Raw genomic sequence first — 19259 nt, 5'->3', positions numbered from 1 at the left:
CTCACCCCAGACGTCAGACTTAATGGAGAACTTGTTGTAGGCCAGACTCTCGGGAGCGGTCCACTTGATGGGGAACTTGGCTCCGGCGTGAGCTGTGTAGGTGTCTCCTGTCATTAACCTGCTCAGACCAAAGTCGGCAACCTTCACCAGGTGGTTCTCCCCAACCAGACAGTTACGGGCAGCTAAGTCCCTGTAGGGGAGAGGATAATTAGAGATGAACAATTTTTTTTAGTGAAATAGTCCCCCCAAAAAAAGCACAAGTTCCTTTGAACATTGATCCAATGTTAAGATAACAAGAGAGGAACAAAGATGAAGTGAAGTTAGAAAAAAATAATGTCTGGTTACAACATAGACTGAAGTTTTGGATTTCTACAGATGTTTTGTGTGGAGCAGAGTCACAAGCTGAGTCTTGTCAGGATTGAAAATTAAAATGCACTTTGGCAAATGTGAGAGACATAAATCATCTCTTTGCTTCTAAAGGACCTTGTTAGACAGACGTGCCAGAACAAACTAGAAATGTTACAACATCCACTCCTCTGTGATACGAGTCTGTCCTCCTGCGAGAACAGATGGGAGAGTGAGAGAGGGGAGCTGCACGGAAGAATGTTGCTTCTCTTATATACAACCACCTCTGACTGAGATCTCAGTGAAGGTCTGTGGTCATATTGAAGACTAACACTCTAGGTGACTACTCAGGTTTAGTCCAAAGGGGAACTGTTAGGTCTTTACCTGTGGATAAAGTTCTTTTTCTCCAGGTACTCCATGGCAGAGGAGATCTGTGTGGCCATATGAAGCAGCACCACAGCGTTCACCTCCTCTCTATTGCACTCTCTCAGGTAGTCGAGGAGGTTCCCGTGGGTCATGAACTCTGTGATGATATAAAATGGTGGCTCCCGTGTACACACACCTGCCAAGGAAAAGAGGTCATGATTATGTAGACGTAACTTGTGTTTGTATGTTTTCCTTCGTCTATAAATCTGTCGAAAATACACAGATAAACAATATATATCTTTATGTGCCATCATAAGCACATCTGCAAAAAAACCAAAAGAAAAGGTTTGAACTTTACATACCTAACAACTGCACTAGGTTGGGATGTTTGATCTCTTTCATAACAGCAGCCTCTTTAAGGAACTCGTCCACCTCCATGGTGTCCTCCTGAAAAGAATAGTTGAAAAAGAAGACTAGCTGCAGTTACATCAACACAGCACCAGATGGTAGCGTTATTCAGCCATGCTAAAGAAGCTGACACCAAAGCTACTTTCAGACACGCACTGGACTCAGCAGATACTCCATATTTTCTCCGGAGGATGTGCATGTGTCAACACAAATGTTCGAGTGAGACGCTCCGTAGTCTCTACAAACTACATCTGCCCGACCTCCTAGTATAAAGTCGTAGAAATCCAGGAGAAGCCAATGTGTGAACACAACAGGGGATCCCACTGTGAGTGAAACTAATATCTCAATTGAAAAAGCGGTGACATAAACGTAGAAGACACCGACAAAGATGTCAAGGGGGTTGATAGGGTTAGTGATAAGAGCTGATGATGGTGTCAGGGTGCTGTGAACATGATCACGTGATCTATGCAGTGAGGCTATGACATCACTTCTTGCCTCTGCCTCCTGCACCTAGTTGCTCCACCTCTTGCCTGATTAATGCGGAGGATTTGATGCTGTTGTGAACGTGTCTGTGCAGAGAAACTCCTGCTGCGTTGTGCATATGTGAAAGGGGAACTCTGGGAGAACTTCATAGCCAATTCTCCGGATTTTACCCGGAGGTCATGTCTGAAAATATCTTAAGTTACTTTTGGCAAAAGTATGTGTCAGAAAGTTACTGAAATCCATAATTTTCTTGTAAAGGTAAATATATGAGAGTAATAGCAGTAAGCGTGTGGTAATAAATATATTTTCTCAGATGAAATGAGTGAAGGCACTTTTTTTCTGTCTTCTTACCTTGAGTGTCTTGACGGCCACGGTGAGGTTATACTTCTTCCACACGCCCTCATACACTTCCCCGTACTGGCCCCCGCCCAGCTTGTGCTTCATGGTGATGTCAGTGCGCTCCATCTCCCACTTATCATAGTTGGGGGAAACCCCGTAGATGGTAGGCTTGTTGCGCTTCGGCGCCGGGTAGTGTAGCGTGGTGATGAGGCCATCGGCCACTGTGGAGTGGTGGTGCACCAGCTCCGCCAGTGTGTTGAACCGGCTTTCTGACGAGACGTACAGCTGGAGGGAAAGAAGACAACACATTTCAGAAGGTGATCATGAGAGGCCAGTTCAGCCGAGGATAATCAACTAGAGTAAATTTCTGGTTCCAGCATAACATTACACAGTTTAGATTTTTAGAATAAAACAAGATAAATTAGGTCAACTTTTGTTTATTTTCCAAAATATCTACCATTTAAATGGTCTTGCACACACCTAATGTCTGGAAACAAATGTGGTTTTGTTGAAACTTATGAGATGCAGCAATGACTGAAAAAGTGACAGCAGCGCTCCATGAGAAAGGCCTTTGTTAAGAAGCTGATGAAGGGGAGGATTTCTATCAGGGCTCAGTGGAAAGTCTTTTTCTTTGTGAAAGTTTTACATAATCCTTATATTGATTAGCTCGCAGATCTGCACTTCGCATTGCTTTAACTTTTGAATGAGCATAAAGCCAAAGGCATGTGGAGGAAAAAGGGGAAAAGAACCTTGACTATAATGAAAGGACCTTTGAGATCTAAAGAGGATTTAATGTTCAGTGGTCTGCTATCTTGGCTTAAATTATGAGCATTTAGTAAGAGAAAAAAACTGCTTTTTGTGCAAACAAACCATAGTCATTCAGAGGAATGTTTATCACAGGGTAAGAGTCAGGGTAAAAAGCTGCAGCTTACGGGGGGGTTTACTGACGTGACCTCAAACTCCATCTTGCCAGATTCTTGAGTTTTATCTCAGTAGGAGAATGGAAAACAATATGAGAAGAGGAACCAAGTGTGTGTGCTGTCGCCGTCTGTCCATTTGTTCAGTGTGTGTGTGTGTGCGCACATACTTGGCCGCAACTGTCTGTGCTATTGCATGTCTTAGCATGGGCGTCAGTGTCTGGCCAGTCTTGAGTCTACTGGCCATTATGAGCAGCGCATTGGGTGATAGAGAAATTCTTGTCATTGCTAGCGTTCCTCGAGCTAGCTCACCTCGCTGCATCACAGACGGCAGAGTGACCCAGCCAAAATGGCAGCGGCTTCGAGACCGACATAGCAATTTGGGGGAATCCCACACCAGGAGGTTCAGCTGCACACACAGTGAAATATGGCCCAATCTAATCTATCATGACCATCAGGATGTGATACCCTGCACCATGTGTAAAAGCTCTTAATAAACCATGCTCCAGATATCTTGGACTTCTTAAACCAAGCTGAAGCCCTAATGCAAAACCCATTTACAATTCAAAGCATTTTCAGGGACAATAAAATTATAACCTCATGTCTTGTCTTTGCAGGGGAGGTCTATGAATGAAACTTGTGTCCTGGCCTGTTCTTGTACATATCAGTCACACCTGTTGAGTTTGATTTACTTATTTCTTGCTTATCTCAAAATGCTGCAGCGGCTAAGCAGTTACTGCTTTGATTACTCTACTTAACTTTACTAACAATAATTTGCTTTCAGATAACTTAAGTTTCGAATATATTCAAACTTGAATTATTATTATTCAACTGATTGATTGATTCATAAATTTTATGAAACATAACTAGGTCCTTTTAATAGATAAATTATATTACTAGAATTTATTGGTTATATATACTGAGAGGTTCTGGGCTGATTGTCTCTTTAATTTATTTGTGGTGATGCTTCCAAAAGTCTTTGTTTAATACTGAAGAAACCTGGTAAAACCCTGATAAACCTAAAAAACTCCTGGGAGTGTGTGTCGGGGATATGTCTTCTGACTTGGTGTTTGATGGGTAGAAATCCTTCTGTATACACAGTGCGTGTCTGTCTCCACTGATGCCTACCTTGCCATCAGACGCAGTGTTAATCCTGTAATGGTAGACTCTCCCCTCGTACCGCAGAGATATTGACCTCTGACCCGGGCTGCTCTCGCTCTCGCGGACCAGAAAGCTTCCGTTGATGCCCGAGCTGAGCAGGTACTCTGCAGCATTGCGTGACACGGGTCCGTGGTACCAGCTGTGCTTCTCCAGGCTGTTGACCGGCGTGATGTAGTTGGATGGCACCCAACCCTGGCCATTCTTGGTCTGTGCCTCGCACCACTCGCCATTGTGGTTGTAACCCAGCACGCGCAGCTTCTCTCCTAGTCAACATGGGAGATCGAAATTTAAAAATAGAAAAATCAAGGCTACTTGTGGAGAAAGTACCTTGTGATTTTGAGTAGAATATTTCCACAGATGGGATTGTTATAGAGCCTTCATTCTCTTTCCATGACGCAACAGGATACTCTACCATGGTACAAAAGCTGAACTCAGCATTATTTGAGTCAAACATGCAGGAATCTACTGTTTCTAATGTCAACTTTACTTACACCAGGAAACATCTTTTTTTTTGCCTGAACTCAGGAAATAGATTTTTTCCCCTTTAGTTTAGAGTGGAAACACCTAAATAAGCATTAAACAATACAATTAAATCCCAAAAGCAGCCAATTATGTTGCCTACCTCTAATTTAAATAGTTGTGTTTTCCAAGTTAAGTATAGACCCAAAGGAAAACTTTTGTTTTGCAATTGTGATTATTAATATGGTCCAGGATATTCTCTTGTTTATTCCGGTGCATACGTTCCCTCCTTCCTTCCTCTGTTTGTCTGTGTGATCCATCTGGGGTATTGTTCAGTGGGGGGGGGAAGAGATGTGAGACGATCACCAGGAAGTGAGAGTCAGACGGGGGATGAAGAAAGGGACAGGAAGGGAAGCAAAAAAGCTGATTCCCAGTAAACTCATCAGGATCACAATTCTCTGGAAGTGTTAATTCACAAATAATTAAAAACATCCAATAATGAAAGTGAAAGTTTATAGAAATTAAAAAGGAATAGGGGTTACTGTAATATCAATTCAATCCAACCTCATTGCGAAATAAGATTTTTATTCCCCTTTCCCTTACCTTTGGTGATGCTGAGTGTGTTGTCGCCACTGGCCACAAAGTCGTACAGTGCCACAAACAGGTTGGGGTCATTCTCACTGGGTCCAGCCAACAGATTCTCTTTGGAGTTCCACCGGGCCGCTTCTGTTAGACCCTGACCCTCGAAGTCTGGTCTTTGGAGAGCTTCTGAAATAAACAGCAGAATCAGAAAATCTGAGCACACGGCGGTGGTAGGAATATGAGAGAAGACATCAAACAGGGAGATACAGTATGTAGGTGTGTGTTTGGTGTGCAGCAAACATTGTGAGGCACTTTTCCCATACAGCTTCACACATGTTGAATGACTCAGCGACTATGTCCGCTCCCTTGTGTCATTTAAATTCTTCTGCATCCCCTTCAATTTGTGCCTTGCTCCAACAAGCAGGTCATCAGCTGTGATCCCACCATGGGATTAGAGTCATAAACCTGATCATGTGACAAACCGTGTCCCTGCTGTCTCGACAAGTTTCATTTCCTGGATTATCCTGCTTGGTTCTCGTTTTCAGTAGACATACACCTCACTTCAGACCATGAGAATGTGTCTCAGCTTGAATCCACACGGCTTTAAGTCCTAGTTATGTTAATTATAGACAGAAGTCAAACTGATGGCTAAATTGTACAATGTGAGAAAAGGTGAAGACAGTATTTAAGAGGGGGGGGGGGGGTGAGGAGAAAACCTCTAACAGCTCATGGTTCTAATCGTTAGCTCGGTGTGGGGCTTTCTCAGCTGTTGTCACACTTGTTCGCAGCATCTTACTTTTAAAGCCTCGGGTGTAAGAGAAAACAAAAAAGGGGGGAAACACGACCTGAGTCATTCAAAAAGTGATGAAACTTAATCTTCCATAATTATGGTTTGATTGTCAAAATGAAGGGTTAGCTCCTAACATGTGGCAAACTTGAGAATGATTGGTCTGGCATGGTGATGCATATCTTAACTTTTAATTCGGAAAAAGGCCTCCGGGTGATTACATTCATTACTCTGCATTCTATCAAAATAACAGAATATGCATGTAGTAGCTGTTTTAGGTAAACAGGTGAACTGCCTCGTTATGATTATAATATAAACTTAAAATAAAGTTAAAACAAGGAAGATCTTAAATAGTGCAGCATTAAAATCAAGATTAAAAAGGAAATTTCAGCTGCTTCTTGTAGACGACTATTCAATTTATCAACATCTGACAATGGCCTTAAACACTTGGGATAATGCAAGTTCAAACTCAGTCAAATCATATAATTTAGGTCTCGTCACAATCTTAATGCATAAAAATTATACATTATACCCATCAACAACTGACCAAACCAAACAATTAAATCATAATTTTTCCCACATCCTCATATAGATAACAAAATATCCCCTCCGACAGAAATGTAACCTGGGCCTAGGAAGTAAAGTTCCCCGACGTCAATGAATCTTTCAACTAAAAACAATGGTCTCATGGCAACTTTAAGCTTCAGAGGACAAAATGGGAGCAATACAATAGGAGAATGTGACCACACACTATGGCATTTCCTAAAGGCTAAATAATTCTAAAAACAAAAAGCAGCTGATAATGTATTTGACTGCATCTCGATTGACAAATAAAGAGCAGAGTTTTGTTTTCCTTGGATACCACATAAACAGTGAGTGGGGGGCGATCTTTGCTAGCGTGTGTAATTCTTATTTGAAAACTCCTCCAATTCAGCTGATTATATCCAAAACATGTCATTCGAAAAATGTTACGTTTCTTAGTTACAAACTTTTGATTGTATAACAGAAAACACTGGAGCAAAATCAAGCCCCACTCACTAGCAGATAACCTGCACTGCATAAGTGGGTGTCAGTTGAGGAAAAAACTCTAAGAGTAAACACATAGTGAGATAACCAGTATCAGACATGTTTTGCCTGTGGAAGAGGTTATTAGGTCCTTCTGATCTGAAGAGGACAGAGGTGTAAAAGCAACAAGAATCATCAAGAGGCTTGATTTGAGGAAAAGGACAATGTGTACTAAGTGATAAAAGCACAACTGGACTTGGTATAAACAGAGCAGAGAGCTGATCGTGCATGTACAGACAAGTCAGGTGCACCTTCTCACGAAGATCTTGTTGTCAAATACAGACATGCAAGCACCTTTTAATATCTTTCAGTAAAACCACAAGTTTTAAATACTGCAGAAGAAGAAGTTTCAGGGTTCGGAACTAAAACTACTTCCACAGGGAAGTAAACAGAACATATGCTCCCTCCAGCCAGTCACACGATATTGTTGACAAGTCACAGGCATCGTTGTGTTGGAGGCCGTTCAGAGACTTTCACACAGCATCTCTTGCAAAGCTGGGCTGCATGGCCGGCCTTAGCACAGAGTGAGACATCCTTTATTTTCAGTCACAAACATTTTTGCCGTCATTTGAATTTTTCTGGATAATGTGGCTCGGCTCAGAATCTCATATCTATGTTGGTTTCAATCCTAAAAAGAGACAGATCTGAAACACTTTGGAGCTATCATGGTTGCGTGCCTCAGCTAGTATGAACAGGCATCTATGTGCCTCATACAAAGACAAAGACTGACAATCACATGGTTTGGAAACAGAAAAAACCAACAGGCCTATTAGGAAAATGCTTTTCTGATACACAACATGCAACTGAGTATTAACTTAATATTATATGAAAGACTCTCCAATCTCTCAATTCACATCCTGTCTTGAATCCACAATTCAGATTTCTGAAATAGGGCGATAAAACCCATTGTGCATTATAAACATTGGTGAGAAACTCAACAACATCAGGGCTCTCTTTTATAAAGTGCTCTCCAGTCATTTAATCCTTGTCTGGCGAGGAACACTTGTCAAGTCAAAAGTTCTTCATAACTGCCAAGCTCCATTTTAAATTTAAGTTGATGCTAATTCTCCCAATATGAAACTGTAAACACAGACTTAATCATGAGGTAGTATTGGTTTACATTGCACAGGGTCTTAGAATGTGTTCGTGAATACGTGACAAAAGAAACAGCCGCCTTTGTAACATAAACAGGAGCAGTGTGTTCCCAATGAACATTGTAGATGGATGAGAAATTGTCAGATTTGGGCTGAAGCTAAGAGAATCATTGAGCGAGACATGAAAGCAACCGGAAAAGGAAGGACCAGACCTGAGAGCGAGCTAGACATGCCATATGCCCAGAGTGTGGCCTGATCATAAAGTGTGAGGGGAGCGCGTCGGAGCAGCTCATGCCGCCACTTTACGGGCCACAAATACCACAGCTCTTTGTGAGAGGGTGACAGCCCACTGACACATGGGGCCCGAAAACACATGCGGCTCAGAGGGGGAAGAAAAGAAGCGTCCCGTGCGAAAGGAAACTCGGGAGACGAGTGAGGAAGAAGGAGGAGAAAGGCCCTTTAGCAGACTTCCGTTGTCCAGGACCATACAGCGGGAGAAATTAGACCATGCCCTGGCTGCATTACTGAGACGACACTCAGGTTGATTAAGTATGTGTGGAACTTGTTCCAAATTCATAGCTCTGCCTGCACAGGGCACACACACTGAGGCAAGACAGACATTTCTTAAGAAACCAGACAACTAGTAAAAAATGAAAACTTCATGCCTGGCTTTGGTTTCACTTGGTCCTGGAGCTCAGGACCACGAGAGCCTTGTTAATTTCATTTCCAGTCATTTAAAATGAACAGATTTACACCTTGGATGAAAGGCTAACGCATTTAACTACCTGGCACAACAGAAATCAGCGACTAGAACCATGAATCTGCACAACAGTGTGGGGTCCACTTCCATGAAATTGGCCTTTGTCCCAAATTCACATATTTCGGAGTGCGGCAAAGGGGGAAAGCTTGAGCGTCTATACTTCTGTTGCATCACCTGTTATCACCTGAGTGTGAGGCAGCCTGATATAGATCATGTGATATGGTTTTACCTACTGTGGGAGGTATTATCAGGATGCTCAAAGCAGTGCCGGTGGAGGAGAGCCGGTGGAACAAAGCAACTAAACTTAGTCACAATATATAGAACAAATCTTTCATAAACTATTCAAATATCATGTTCCTGTTCTTATGCTAATGGTTATTTATTCTAAATACCTACTTAACACCAAAATGATATAAGGCCTCGTACTTTGGTGACGCATTTCCAGACATGAAGTTAGAAGTTGGAGTGGATCATCATCTTAACATTAGATCTGCTGTGCCTTTGATAATATGGTCTGAAAATTACAGACTTCTTTATCACTGTCAAACACATCAGAGTAGTGCTGCCCAGGAACATAGCTGAATAATATGGAGAATACAACAATCCCTTGAGTCTCAAGAATATAGGCAAGGGCATCTCTGTAGGATATATGGATGGATGGATGGATGGATGGACAAATAGATAAATAATTCATTGTTGGAATACGTCAAATAAATGTTCCAATTAAACTTTCAGTCCTACCCAATCTATTAACTCAATTAAATAATTTGGTTACACAATCCTTGGCTCACACAGAACTTCACTGAATGTTCCAATACAATTTAATTACTCTGTTGATTAGTTCAGATTCGATTTCTATGAATTTCCCTCTTGCTTCATACATCATGGTTAAATCAATTACCCACTTAATCTGTGTCCAGAACAGTCGAATCAGAAAAAAATTGAAAAATATGTTCTCTTAGTACAAAGCAAATTGAAATAAATAGTCGTAAATGTGATCCAAGTACCAGGACATTGCAGGGAATTGAAAATGAGAGCGCAGACTGAGATTAGATCCCCTCTCCTCATAAACAAGAGTTAAGTGGGACACGGCCAGGAATCAGATTTCCTTGTATTCTCTTCTCCGTCTCTTTTTCCACTTCTTTCCTCTGCCGCTAGCCAGTGTGTCTGGCCTCCCTCACCCTCCCCTGCGCTCAGTCTGCACATTCTCCTCCCCATTCTTCAGTTTCCACAGTCCAGAAATCATTGTTTAGACTTTTTTTTCTTCCTTCCTATTCGCTCTTGTCTCTTAATCCGCTGCTTTTAAAAAAATGTTTACCTTTGTGACATCTCTACTTGGGTGTTTTCTCGACATATCCCTGAAGAAAAGTTTTAAATCAATGCACAAGCTAAGGAATAGAACTATAGACATCACCAAACATTCTTACCTTCCAAATAACAGCTGGAGGAGGACGAGAGGCCTTTCTTAGATTTACACCCCACCAATTTCAGGCATATCTCCAACATTTTCATTTGTTTTCTTTCCCGTCCCACTTGAAAATTGTGTTGCTTGTTTGAATCAGACGTCCCCCAAACGTTTCCCCCTCTACATGTGTTCAGTAGTAGGAAAATTCAAACAGAGAAAAAAAAACGAGAAATGGAGAAACAGCACCGAGCCACATTAAATGCTGAATATTCTATTTTTCTTTTCCTCATGTATTCCAGCTGCTGTAAATCCTTTCTTTCTCCTCGCTCCTCTCTGATCCGAAAAAGCGGGATCCACTGTCCGGCAAAGTCTACCAACTTTCTCTTCTGAGCGTCTCCATGTTTTTTTTCTCCCTCTTTGGCTTTTGGGCTTTTGGTTAGCTCCGCTTTTGTAACACACAAAAACTCTCCAAAAGCGTGGGTTTGGTCCAGAAGCTTGCTCGACTTGAAGAAGTGTCAGTTGAGTGGGCAGTAGGGCAGTCTGAGCGGTGCCATTCCTCTCTCCTGTCCCCCGTTCGAGTGTATATCTGAGACACAGGGACTACTCGTGCTACAGCTGCCAACAAAGGGCCTCTTTCAGGCTCAGCCTGCTGCACTCAATGACATCAGCTGAGCCGTCCCACCTCCAGCAGCAAACACACAATGAGAGGGAGAGACGGCTAACACACACACACCCGAGCATTCGCCAGGAAGAATACAAGCAACGGCACGAAAGAAGCCAAACTTTATGCTAAGATGTGAATTAAAATCTCCAGAGGTCTCATGTAAAGCTGTGTTTGAAGTTTAGAATCAGTTTGGATGTTAAACAGTTCTCTTCCCCTCCCACTGAAGTCATGAGATGATTACAAGAAGCTCCTCCTCCAACTTTTGAACCCCCCCTTCCCCCTTCCCCCTTCTCACTGTCTTTCTAACCCCCACTCTCGGCTTCTCGGCTTCTCGGTCACGCTTCTTCCCTCCTCTCTCTGCAGTCTGAAATGTTTACAGGTTAAAGAAGCACTTCTGGAAACAGGCCTGGGTTGTTAAAGACACAGCTCAAACTCTCAATCATTGGCAGCAAAGAACAACCCCTACCAGTCGTGTCTTGACGCCACACAAGGCTCTTTTGCCACAAGCTTATAATGGTAGTGAAGTGGATATTGCATTTTAAATTCTTCAAACTGAAGACTTGTTATTGTTTTAACTGTTATAGAAACGTGTCTGACCATGTGATCTCTAGACAGCAGCAGGGATGAGGCCATATCTGGAGGGAACAAATAATCCTTGGCAGAAGTAAAAGTACTCTTGTGTCACAATGTGTTTTTTTTTTTTTTTAAATCGCTCACTTCTGTCTTTTCTCAGCTGTCTCCAACTATTGTGATACACAACTAATTTAGAAAATTACTCAAACCTCTGAACTAAATCTACTATAAAGTCTGAAAATGTGAAAGTTTTTTAAACCTTAAATCTATCAATGTAGGCCATCTACTAAGGGCGAAACAACTTAATGAACACAAATACATCCTAATATAATTCAGAACCAGAAGTGCACTCAGTAGAGCACATACCTCTACCATGCCTTATCAGTTTCCTGATAAAATCACATTTATTATTTTAATTTGCTAGATCCAGATTTGTATTTGGAGGTGCACCAATTAGCATATAGTCATAGATACCAGTCCCTTAAATATTTATATTTTTTCCATCAAGATCCAAGTTTCATTTCCTGGGAAATCATCTTTCTTGGCTCATGTCCCCTCCCTCCACCAGTTTGTGGAATTTTAGTTTGTGTAACCTTGCTGACAATCAAAACCAACCAACAACAAATGGACATGGGGAAAAACAACCACCTTATTGGAGATGACGTTAGTCATCTCTCATTAGCAACAAAAATAGCAAATGTGAATGACTTAACTCCTGAATCATTCAAACTGTACTTTCTATTTTCCACTTATGTGAAACGGGCTAAAAGGATTATTGATCGTCATTACACTCAAGACTCAAACCAAAGAGGAAATGAGAGCAGGTGTAATCTATTGCCTCTGTCAGGCAAATATTATTTCATCTAATGGATATATATACTAGTTTCTTTGTACATGTTTGACTTCAGAGATAAGAGATCCGGTCAAGTGGGTGATTACAAACTGGTGGGAGGGGATGGCTTGATGACACCATGCAAATAATATGAGTGGAAACCCTGTTTACGGGATGACCAGGTCATTGGAATTTCCAATCAGGGAGAAAAAACAGTGAGTAATAAAAATAAGCCTCGTAGAGAAAAGTATACAAAGTATGAAGGTTCTCTAAAGCGTTTATTTTAAGTTCTAAGACTAACAGTAAAAGCCTTGACCCGAATCCTAGTCCTATTGCGCAAAATAAAAAAGGTTCTGATAATGAAATCCAAACATTTTCAACCAGGCTGGAGTTAATATTAGGAACAGTCTTAGTATAACAAAACAAAGCAACAGCATGATAATCTATCCACACAATTGAATCATCTTATTTTACTCAGACTGTTGCATTACAGTTGTTTGACCTAATAAATTGGTAACTGAGTGTCCAGCCAGTGAACATTTTTGGGAGAAGGACACGACAAGTAAAGACAATGATCCCTGAAGACAAGGTTCATCCAAAGTTTGGACCTTCACTTAACTAGACTGCACAGATAAATTTCACCTAGTTCATCCTGACAAGATTCATAGAAATCATGGGACAAAGAGAAATGTGAGGAGAACAAATTAAAAAATGAGGAAAGGAGAGAACTAAAAAAAATACAAAGATAAGGCCATGTCTTTCCGAGCAACAAGCTGGCCTTGCAAAAAAAAGTGTGATGTGCGTCTCTTATTGCCAAAAACCTATAAGAGCAAGGCTGCAAATGACGGAGCTTGTATATTTCATTATCAACCAACATGATGTCATTTGTTGAGGCACAAAATAGGAGAAGGCTTAGGAATGTTTAAATATGCATGCTTGACAAATACAATGTAAAGATTTATGAATTGATTTATAGTACTAATAAGTGCTTTTATTAGTCGTATCTCTCGTTTGGAAAATGTGAGTCTGAAGTATTTGTGCAGCTACAACAGTGACAGTTGAAAAGGTCCTTTGGATGTGGGAGGGTAGAGTTTGGAAACACTGCTCTCCAAATCAGAACATCTGAATGCTACGTGGAATGATGTATAAACGGGGCAAGAAAATAGAGAGCAACTCAATAACAAATTCTCCTCGAAACTCCATTACACAACAACCTTTGGCAAGCTGCTCCGTCTCTGGCTGACTGCCTGCTGGGACAAGACAACTGATTTAAAGCAATAGGTTTGGAGGACAACTTCAAAAGCACTGCACATGTTATATGATGGATCATTTAGCCTGAACTCCAGAAAGTGTCCCAAACAATTGGGTCCGGATATTAAGCAGACTTTGTCTTTCACATATGAAAAAGACCAAGACATGTTCACAACAGGAACAATCTCTGGTGCTTTCAGGTGACACCTATCTCATTCCTTATCACCATAAGCTCTCAAAAAGTATTGTCCTTCCAAGTTGGCATCTTCCATTTATGCAACCCTTTTTTCCATCATGAGACAGTTTTTACTAGGGGGATGGAAGTGAAAAATCCAGAAAATGTCAGGGATCACATATTTGCGTTCTCACAAGCAACCCCTCTGGAGAATAACTGGAGTTCAGTGCATATCCGAGAGTAGCTATACAGCGTTAACGACGTGTTGAAGGGGTTTCTAAATGTTTACCGATTCAAAGCTGATGCAGTCAAAACAAAGATTTGAATTTGACCTAGGAAGAATCCAGACAACTCGCACTCATCAGGGACGGATCGGCTTGACCTGATGGACCTCGGTTTGTCTGTTTAGTGTTCTTGTCAGCATCTATGGGCATTATCCAACATGGCTCAGTCTCAATTGCTCTGTGAGCAATGACCTCAGTACCCTGAACATCCAGTCACATGGCACCCAGCTCGACATCATCACTGCGGTGCTGGTATGGCAAACATTTGTGCTGTTCTCATGCACCACCCCAAACGCCAATTAAGAAGAAATACAGGCTTCCTCGAACTCTGAGAAAGGCCCATTAACTCACCGCAGCCTCACAGTGCTGGGGAAATGAGAGGATGAGGGGACGCGGAGAGAGGCTGTAAAAATAAAAAAATAAAAAGGAGAAGAGGAAAAAAGGTTGCAGATGGAGAAACATGAAGCACATTGTTTGAACGTGAGCTCATAGCAGAATCCCTCGCTCGCATTTTATAATCCAAGCCGAGTATGTTAACAGTTAGCTGACGTACATCCACCCACGGGATGATTTTTAGGCCCTTTACATCTCGTGTGCCCCCCCCTCCTGCTTTCCTGTTTCCATTCCCCAAGCCTTCAAGCAGAGACCAGGTTGTATCTCCAAACTCTAAACTGAGACAGCGACTGGGATATGATTCTAACTGCACTGGAGTTATGATGTTGGCTTATATGTGTATATCATATTTCTCATCCTAACTATCTATTATGATCTGGCATTACAATACTTGTAATACTAGTGTGCATTGAGCAAAAATTCCCCTCAATACTTGATATTGTTACACGATCAACTGTTACTGACATCTGCTATGAACATTTGAACTTGTGGCAGCGTAGTGAGGGCAGAAGTGGGCCGTTAACTTGAATCTGAAATTAATACTTGGTCACGTTGATGCTAAAATAATAGAGAAACTGAGGGGGTGGTGAGAGGATATATTATCGTTGACAGTATCTGGAGACAGCTTGATTTCCTTTCAACAGCCGACTTTAATTGTCAGGGCTTACGGACACTTGGATGACACCACACAAGAAATATGGAGATATTTCATGTTGTTGTTTTTGTGTGTTTTTGAGTTTGAAGACTTGGTCACTGTTTACTTCAATTATATTGGATTTGGCTGCAACACTGTTTAGCCCTGAAACTCCAAAAGTGCCCCTCCATCTGCAAAGTGGTGAGGAGATAATGACCACTTTGAATTTGAATTGAATACCATCGATCTAAAGTGTGGGAGTTTCTAGTCAGAGTTTGCATTTGTTTTGTTGTTGGACAGGATGACGTAGATTGGTATTCATTTTACTTGAATGGAACAAGCCCTAGCACAAATTTTATACAGTGCAGGTCTTTAAATTCTATTTTGATCCATTTATTTTAATATTAATCAAGCAATAATATTAATCAATCAATCAAAAAAATGAGTAAAAAAAACATAAATAGGACCAGCCCTAATCTACAACGTTCCTGTGTACATAAATATCAGTCAATTAAGAACCAGGTACTCTGTGTCTAGTGTATGGATGTGTATGGATGTGTGTGAGTGTGTGTGTGTGTGTGTGTGCGTGTGTGCACGTGGCTGTTTATTACGGGCTCTCTGGAGAATGCAGCCAGAGTGTCTGAGGCACGCCAACCAGCAGATGAGGTCCACAGGGAGAACAGACCCTTGAGAACAAAACAGTGGCGGATCTGGTTCAAGGTTAAATGCTCTTGCATCAGCCTGTGGTGTTTACCGACGTAGACAAACAGTGCAACTGAACATACAGAGGTACAACTCGCTAACACTTTACATTTTGTCTCACATGCAGAAAACAATAATTACACAGAATAAGACAAACAACTTTTATTACGCTGATTCTTTGTGGTATTTTGAAGCCATTTTCCCACTGTACGTTCAGAGAGCGCAAACCTCTGCCAAGGACCAACAGTCCCTCTTATGAAACCACATTTAAACTAGCTAGATATTTTTATTTGGATCTGCAAACGTTTTCATACACACTCATAAATATCAGTCCCCTACACATGGCTGTTTTGTTTTTGCATCCTGATCAATGACTTATCCTCTGTGAAATAAACAAAAATGTTGAAAAATGCCCTTTCGTGCAATAATAAAGGAAGGGGGGGAGATCCTTGGAACCGCCCCCTGATCTGGATCTGCACCAAAACTTTAGTGGCCAGTTTTTACGTAATCCTGAAAACAAACAAATGAAAACCTCTGGTGGTAGTAAAGCCAAACCACAGGTTCATTCATCAGACTGAAATCCATTTTCTATGCATTCTCTTCTATATCTCTCCAGCAAAATTCCTCTCATTTGAGTTGACCTGATAACAGTTCCTCGTCAGCTCGGCTTACAACAAATTTCCGATACGCGCTCTGCAGACCTGCGAGCAAGCAGAGCTGAGACAGAGGGAGTTAGACCCAGTCGACCTATTGGAACGTATCTGGAGGGGCCATTTTAGCACGATGACGGACACAAAGTAGGGCAACACAAACCAGGTGACTGAGCAGAACCTTTGCTCAACTCTCCACACGGACGACCACTGTAAGCCCAGACCAAACTATGTAGTGCCAAAAATATGCAAACCTGCAGAGGATTGAAATGTATGGATGTCAGCCCAGAGTTAAAATATCATACTTAAGGCAAACAGACAGGCAGGTCATGCACACGGCTATTCATCATTTGTCAGGGGTAAAATGCCGTGCTAATTCATCGGTGTTGAAATGGTCTGAGAAAATTAGGAGGGCAAAAGAGAGGCCAGAAAAATTTGCCGTACTCAGCAACAGCAACCTTTGTGTGTCTGGGTTGGGTGGCGAGAGAAAGGTGCTTATCAAGTCATTGTCACAACTCTGCTTAAGTGCTCAAATTAACCCAGGGTACTGGGGGAAAAAACACAACTTTTTATATTCAATTGTTTTACGAGTGTGCCGACCAAGAGAGCCAAACTCTTAAAAGGCAGAGAAGCAAAGAAAACTATGCTTGTATATGCATGAGATGGAGATTTGCAACAAAACAAACTTTGAAAGAGAGAACCAGCACGGAAGCATCTATTACTTTGAAACAACACTTTGAAGGGAATTAAACAGGGCTGAGGAAAGGCTGTAAGTGTGTGTGAGATGTTATCTATAGATGCCTGGAGAAAGACCCCGTTTGTATGCTTGCCCATTGGGGTAAAAACAGGAACAGACACAGAGGAGCGACTCTGGCTATTGAGGTTTTTCAGGCTGCAGCAGTGGAGCTGCTTCGGCTTTTCTTTGTGTCTAAGTGGATCCAGATGCAGCGAGCTAAGCAGGCACCCTCTTATAGCTCTATGAGGATGAGCGTAACACAACACAGAGGGACAGGACAGCATACCGGTACTGTATGGACTTGAGTGAGGAGTGAAAACAACAAACCAGACGATAACGTAACGGGCCAGACGATGCCTATAGGACAGGATTTCAGGATTTGGTTTATTGCTGCCCAATGGAAATAAACTATATGTTGAAAAAGTGAGAATTCTATGTGTAAGACAAAAGACAGAGCTGGCATCCGAGGTAGCAGGTTGTCTGTAGGGAAAGCAACAGCTGTGTCTGGAGCTGCCTGCTCGGACATGGAGCAAGGAACAAGGGGGGTGTTATTTTCCTGTGCTTGTATGTGAGTGTGTGTGAGTGTGAGTGCGTGAGTTTGAGTGCATGTGGACCCAGGTGGCGAAAGGCTCCCATGCTGCATTCCTAAGCCAACTTGGTGGTTCTTGCCATGCATTTACGTATGGTTTGTGCTGTATATGTATGTTTGTGTACAATAACGGGTTAGCAAGCAAAGTGAAGAAGAAGAAGAGGGGAACGCTCGTGGCCTCTCACTGTGTGGGACTAGAGATTTGACAGTTAGACGAAACATAACATAAATCTGCCCCGGGACTGGAAACTATGAAGTGAAAAGTGTGCCCACAAAGTGAGTATTAAAACAAGTTGCTGACATTTTGAGTGATGCATCCGACGAGCTTTGAAAAGTGGAAATCACAAGTCAGGATTTCATAATGTATAAAGTTGCAGATGCTAAATTGAATAAAGGGTCAGTGACTCAACAGGATTGTTTGTCTCTTAGCCAACGTGATTACACTTTCAATTGTTCCGGGAAAAACAATGCATGTGCTTTGTGGGATTTTTCCTCTTTTGCTTAGAGTTTAGATTTTTCCCCCTTAAAATCAACTTCATTAGCCGATTATTTGTGAATTTTAGAAGTTTGAAGCTTTTGTCCTGCACAACAAGTAGATTTTTTGGGGAAGACAGAACATTAAGCAGCTTGAAAGCAAAAACATATGTACTTTGCTTTATTCTACTGCCGATGCACTTAAACTCCCTGGCGTTAATGTTTTGTTTGCTGTTTCAAACTGTGACATCCTTGAGTGCTCCCTTATTGTCTGCTTTTCATTAATTTGATTTTCAGATTGATTTTCATTAATTTAGCCTGTTGCTGGTTTCTGCTATTGTTTTCCATGTGTAATAAAAATCCACTTCTCAAAACGTAGAATGAGAGCAAGACAAAGAAATGGAGAGACAATGCAAACTAAAAAGGGACAAAAGGATGAAGGGCAGAAAAGAAAAGAAGGAAAGAAAGGAGGTAGAGAGGGAGGGGGATTGCACCAGTTATTTGAGAGAGGAATGCACAAGAGGTCACATTCTTCACTTCACTGCTGTGGCTTGCCCTGTGTTCAACTCTCTCTCTCTTTTTCTCTGCGCAAAATAGGCGATATTTCTCAATACACCTCTGGTGCAGAAGATCACATAGGAACGTGATTCACTACACAAAGCCATAGGCCAGGATTTCATTAATGATAATTGTCAAAATGATCCGACAACAGGCCTTTATCACGCACAGCATTTCCACATGTTTCAGCAGAAAGAGTGCGATTGCAAATAAAACTAGCACTAAATGAATCACATGTAGCAGCTTCTTTCCTGGTACTTTACATGCTTGCTCGCTGCGATTACTTAGTGTGACACAAACCAAACAGAGCCATTGTTCATGCTTGGACTTACATAGGCCTCTCTTCAGTTAAAAATGTCTGTTTATAGCTCACTGTTACTGCCATTTGTGTGATTGTGTATTTTAGTCTTCAATAAATCTAACTTATCACAATGTATAGCGCAAGGACAAAAGCACTGGTCATGTTTAATTGCATGAGACAGGGAGCGCTTGCTCAATACCACATGTCTGACACCATTATAATTGTGCCTTGTCAGTGTAAACTCCTCCTTTGGCGACGGGACTTCCGAATCA

At 41.6% G+C, this 19259-nt stretch overlaps 1 protein-coding gene across 4 annotated transcripts in view; it reads right to left on the bottom strand.

Moving 5' to 3' along the window:
- The window catches only part of abl1 (c-abl oncogene 1, non-receptor tyrosine kinase), a 31537-nt gene that overhangs the window by 4687 nt on the left and 7591 nt on the right, over positions 1 to 19259 (bottom strand). The window contains exons 1-7 of one of the 4 annotated variants that reach the window (XM_062413326.1): positions 10194 to 11021; positions 5082 to 5246; positions 3987 to 4282; positions 1954 to 2226; positions 1074 to 1158; positions 730 to 907; positions 6 to 190 (exon numbers count right to left, since the gene is read on the bottom strand). In XM_062413326.1, the coding sequence (XP_062269310.1) occupies positions 6 to 190; positions 730 to 907; positions 1074 to 1158; positions 1954 to 2226; positions 3987 to 4282; positions 5082 to 5246; positions 10194 to 10278 (1267 nt within the window). In that variant the 5' untranslated portion in view covers positions 10279 to 11021. Of the gene's footprint in view, positions 1 to 5; positions 191 to 729; positions 908 to 1073; positions 1159 to 1953; positions 2227 to 3986; positions 4283 to 5081; positions 5247 to 10193; positions 11022 to 19259 lie in introns of those variants that run through there. The other 3 variants (XM_062413327.1, XM_062413324.1, XM_062413325.1) reach the window with 3 other exon arrangements.

Source organism: Platichthys flesus, chromosome 19 (assembly GCF_949316205.1).
Source record: "Platichthys flesus chromosome 19, fPlaFle2.1, whole genome shotgun sequence".
In the NCBI taxonomy this organism is placed as follows: Eukaryota; Metazoa; Chordata; class Actinopteri; order Pleuronectiformes; family Pleuronectidae; genus Platichthys; species Platichthys flesus.
The sequence above is the reverse complement of the archived record's forward strand: the minus strand, read 5'-3'. Positions and strand labels throughout refer to the sequence as shown.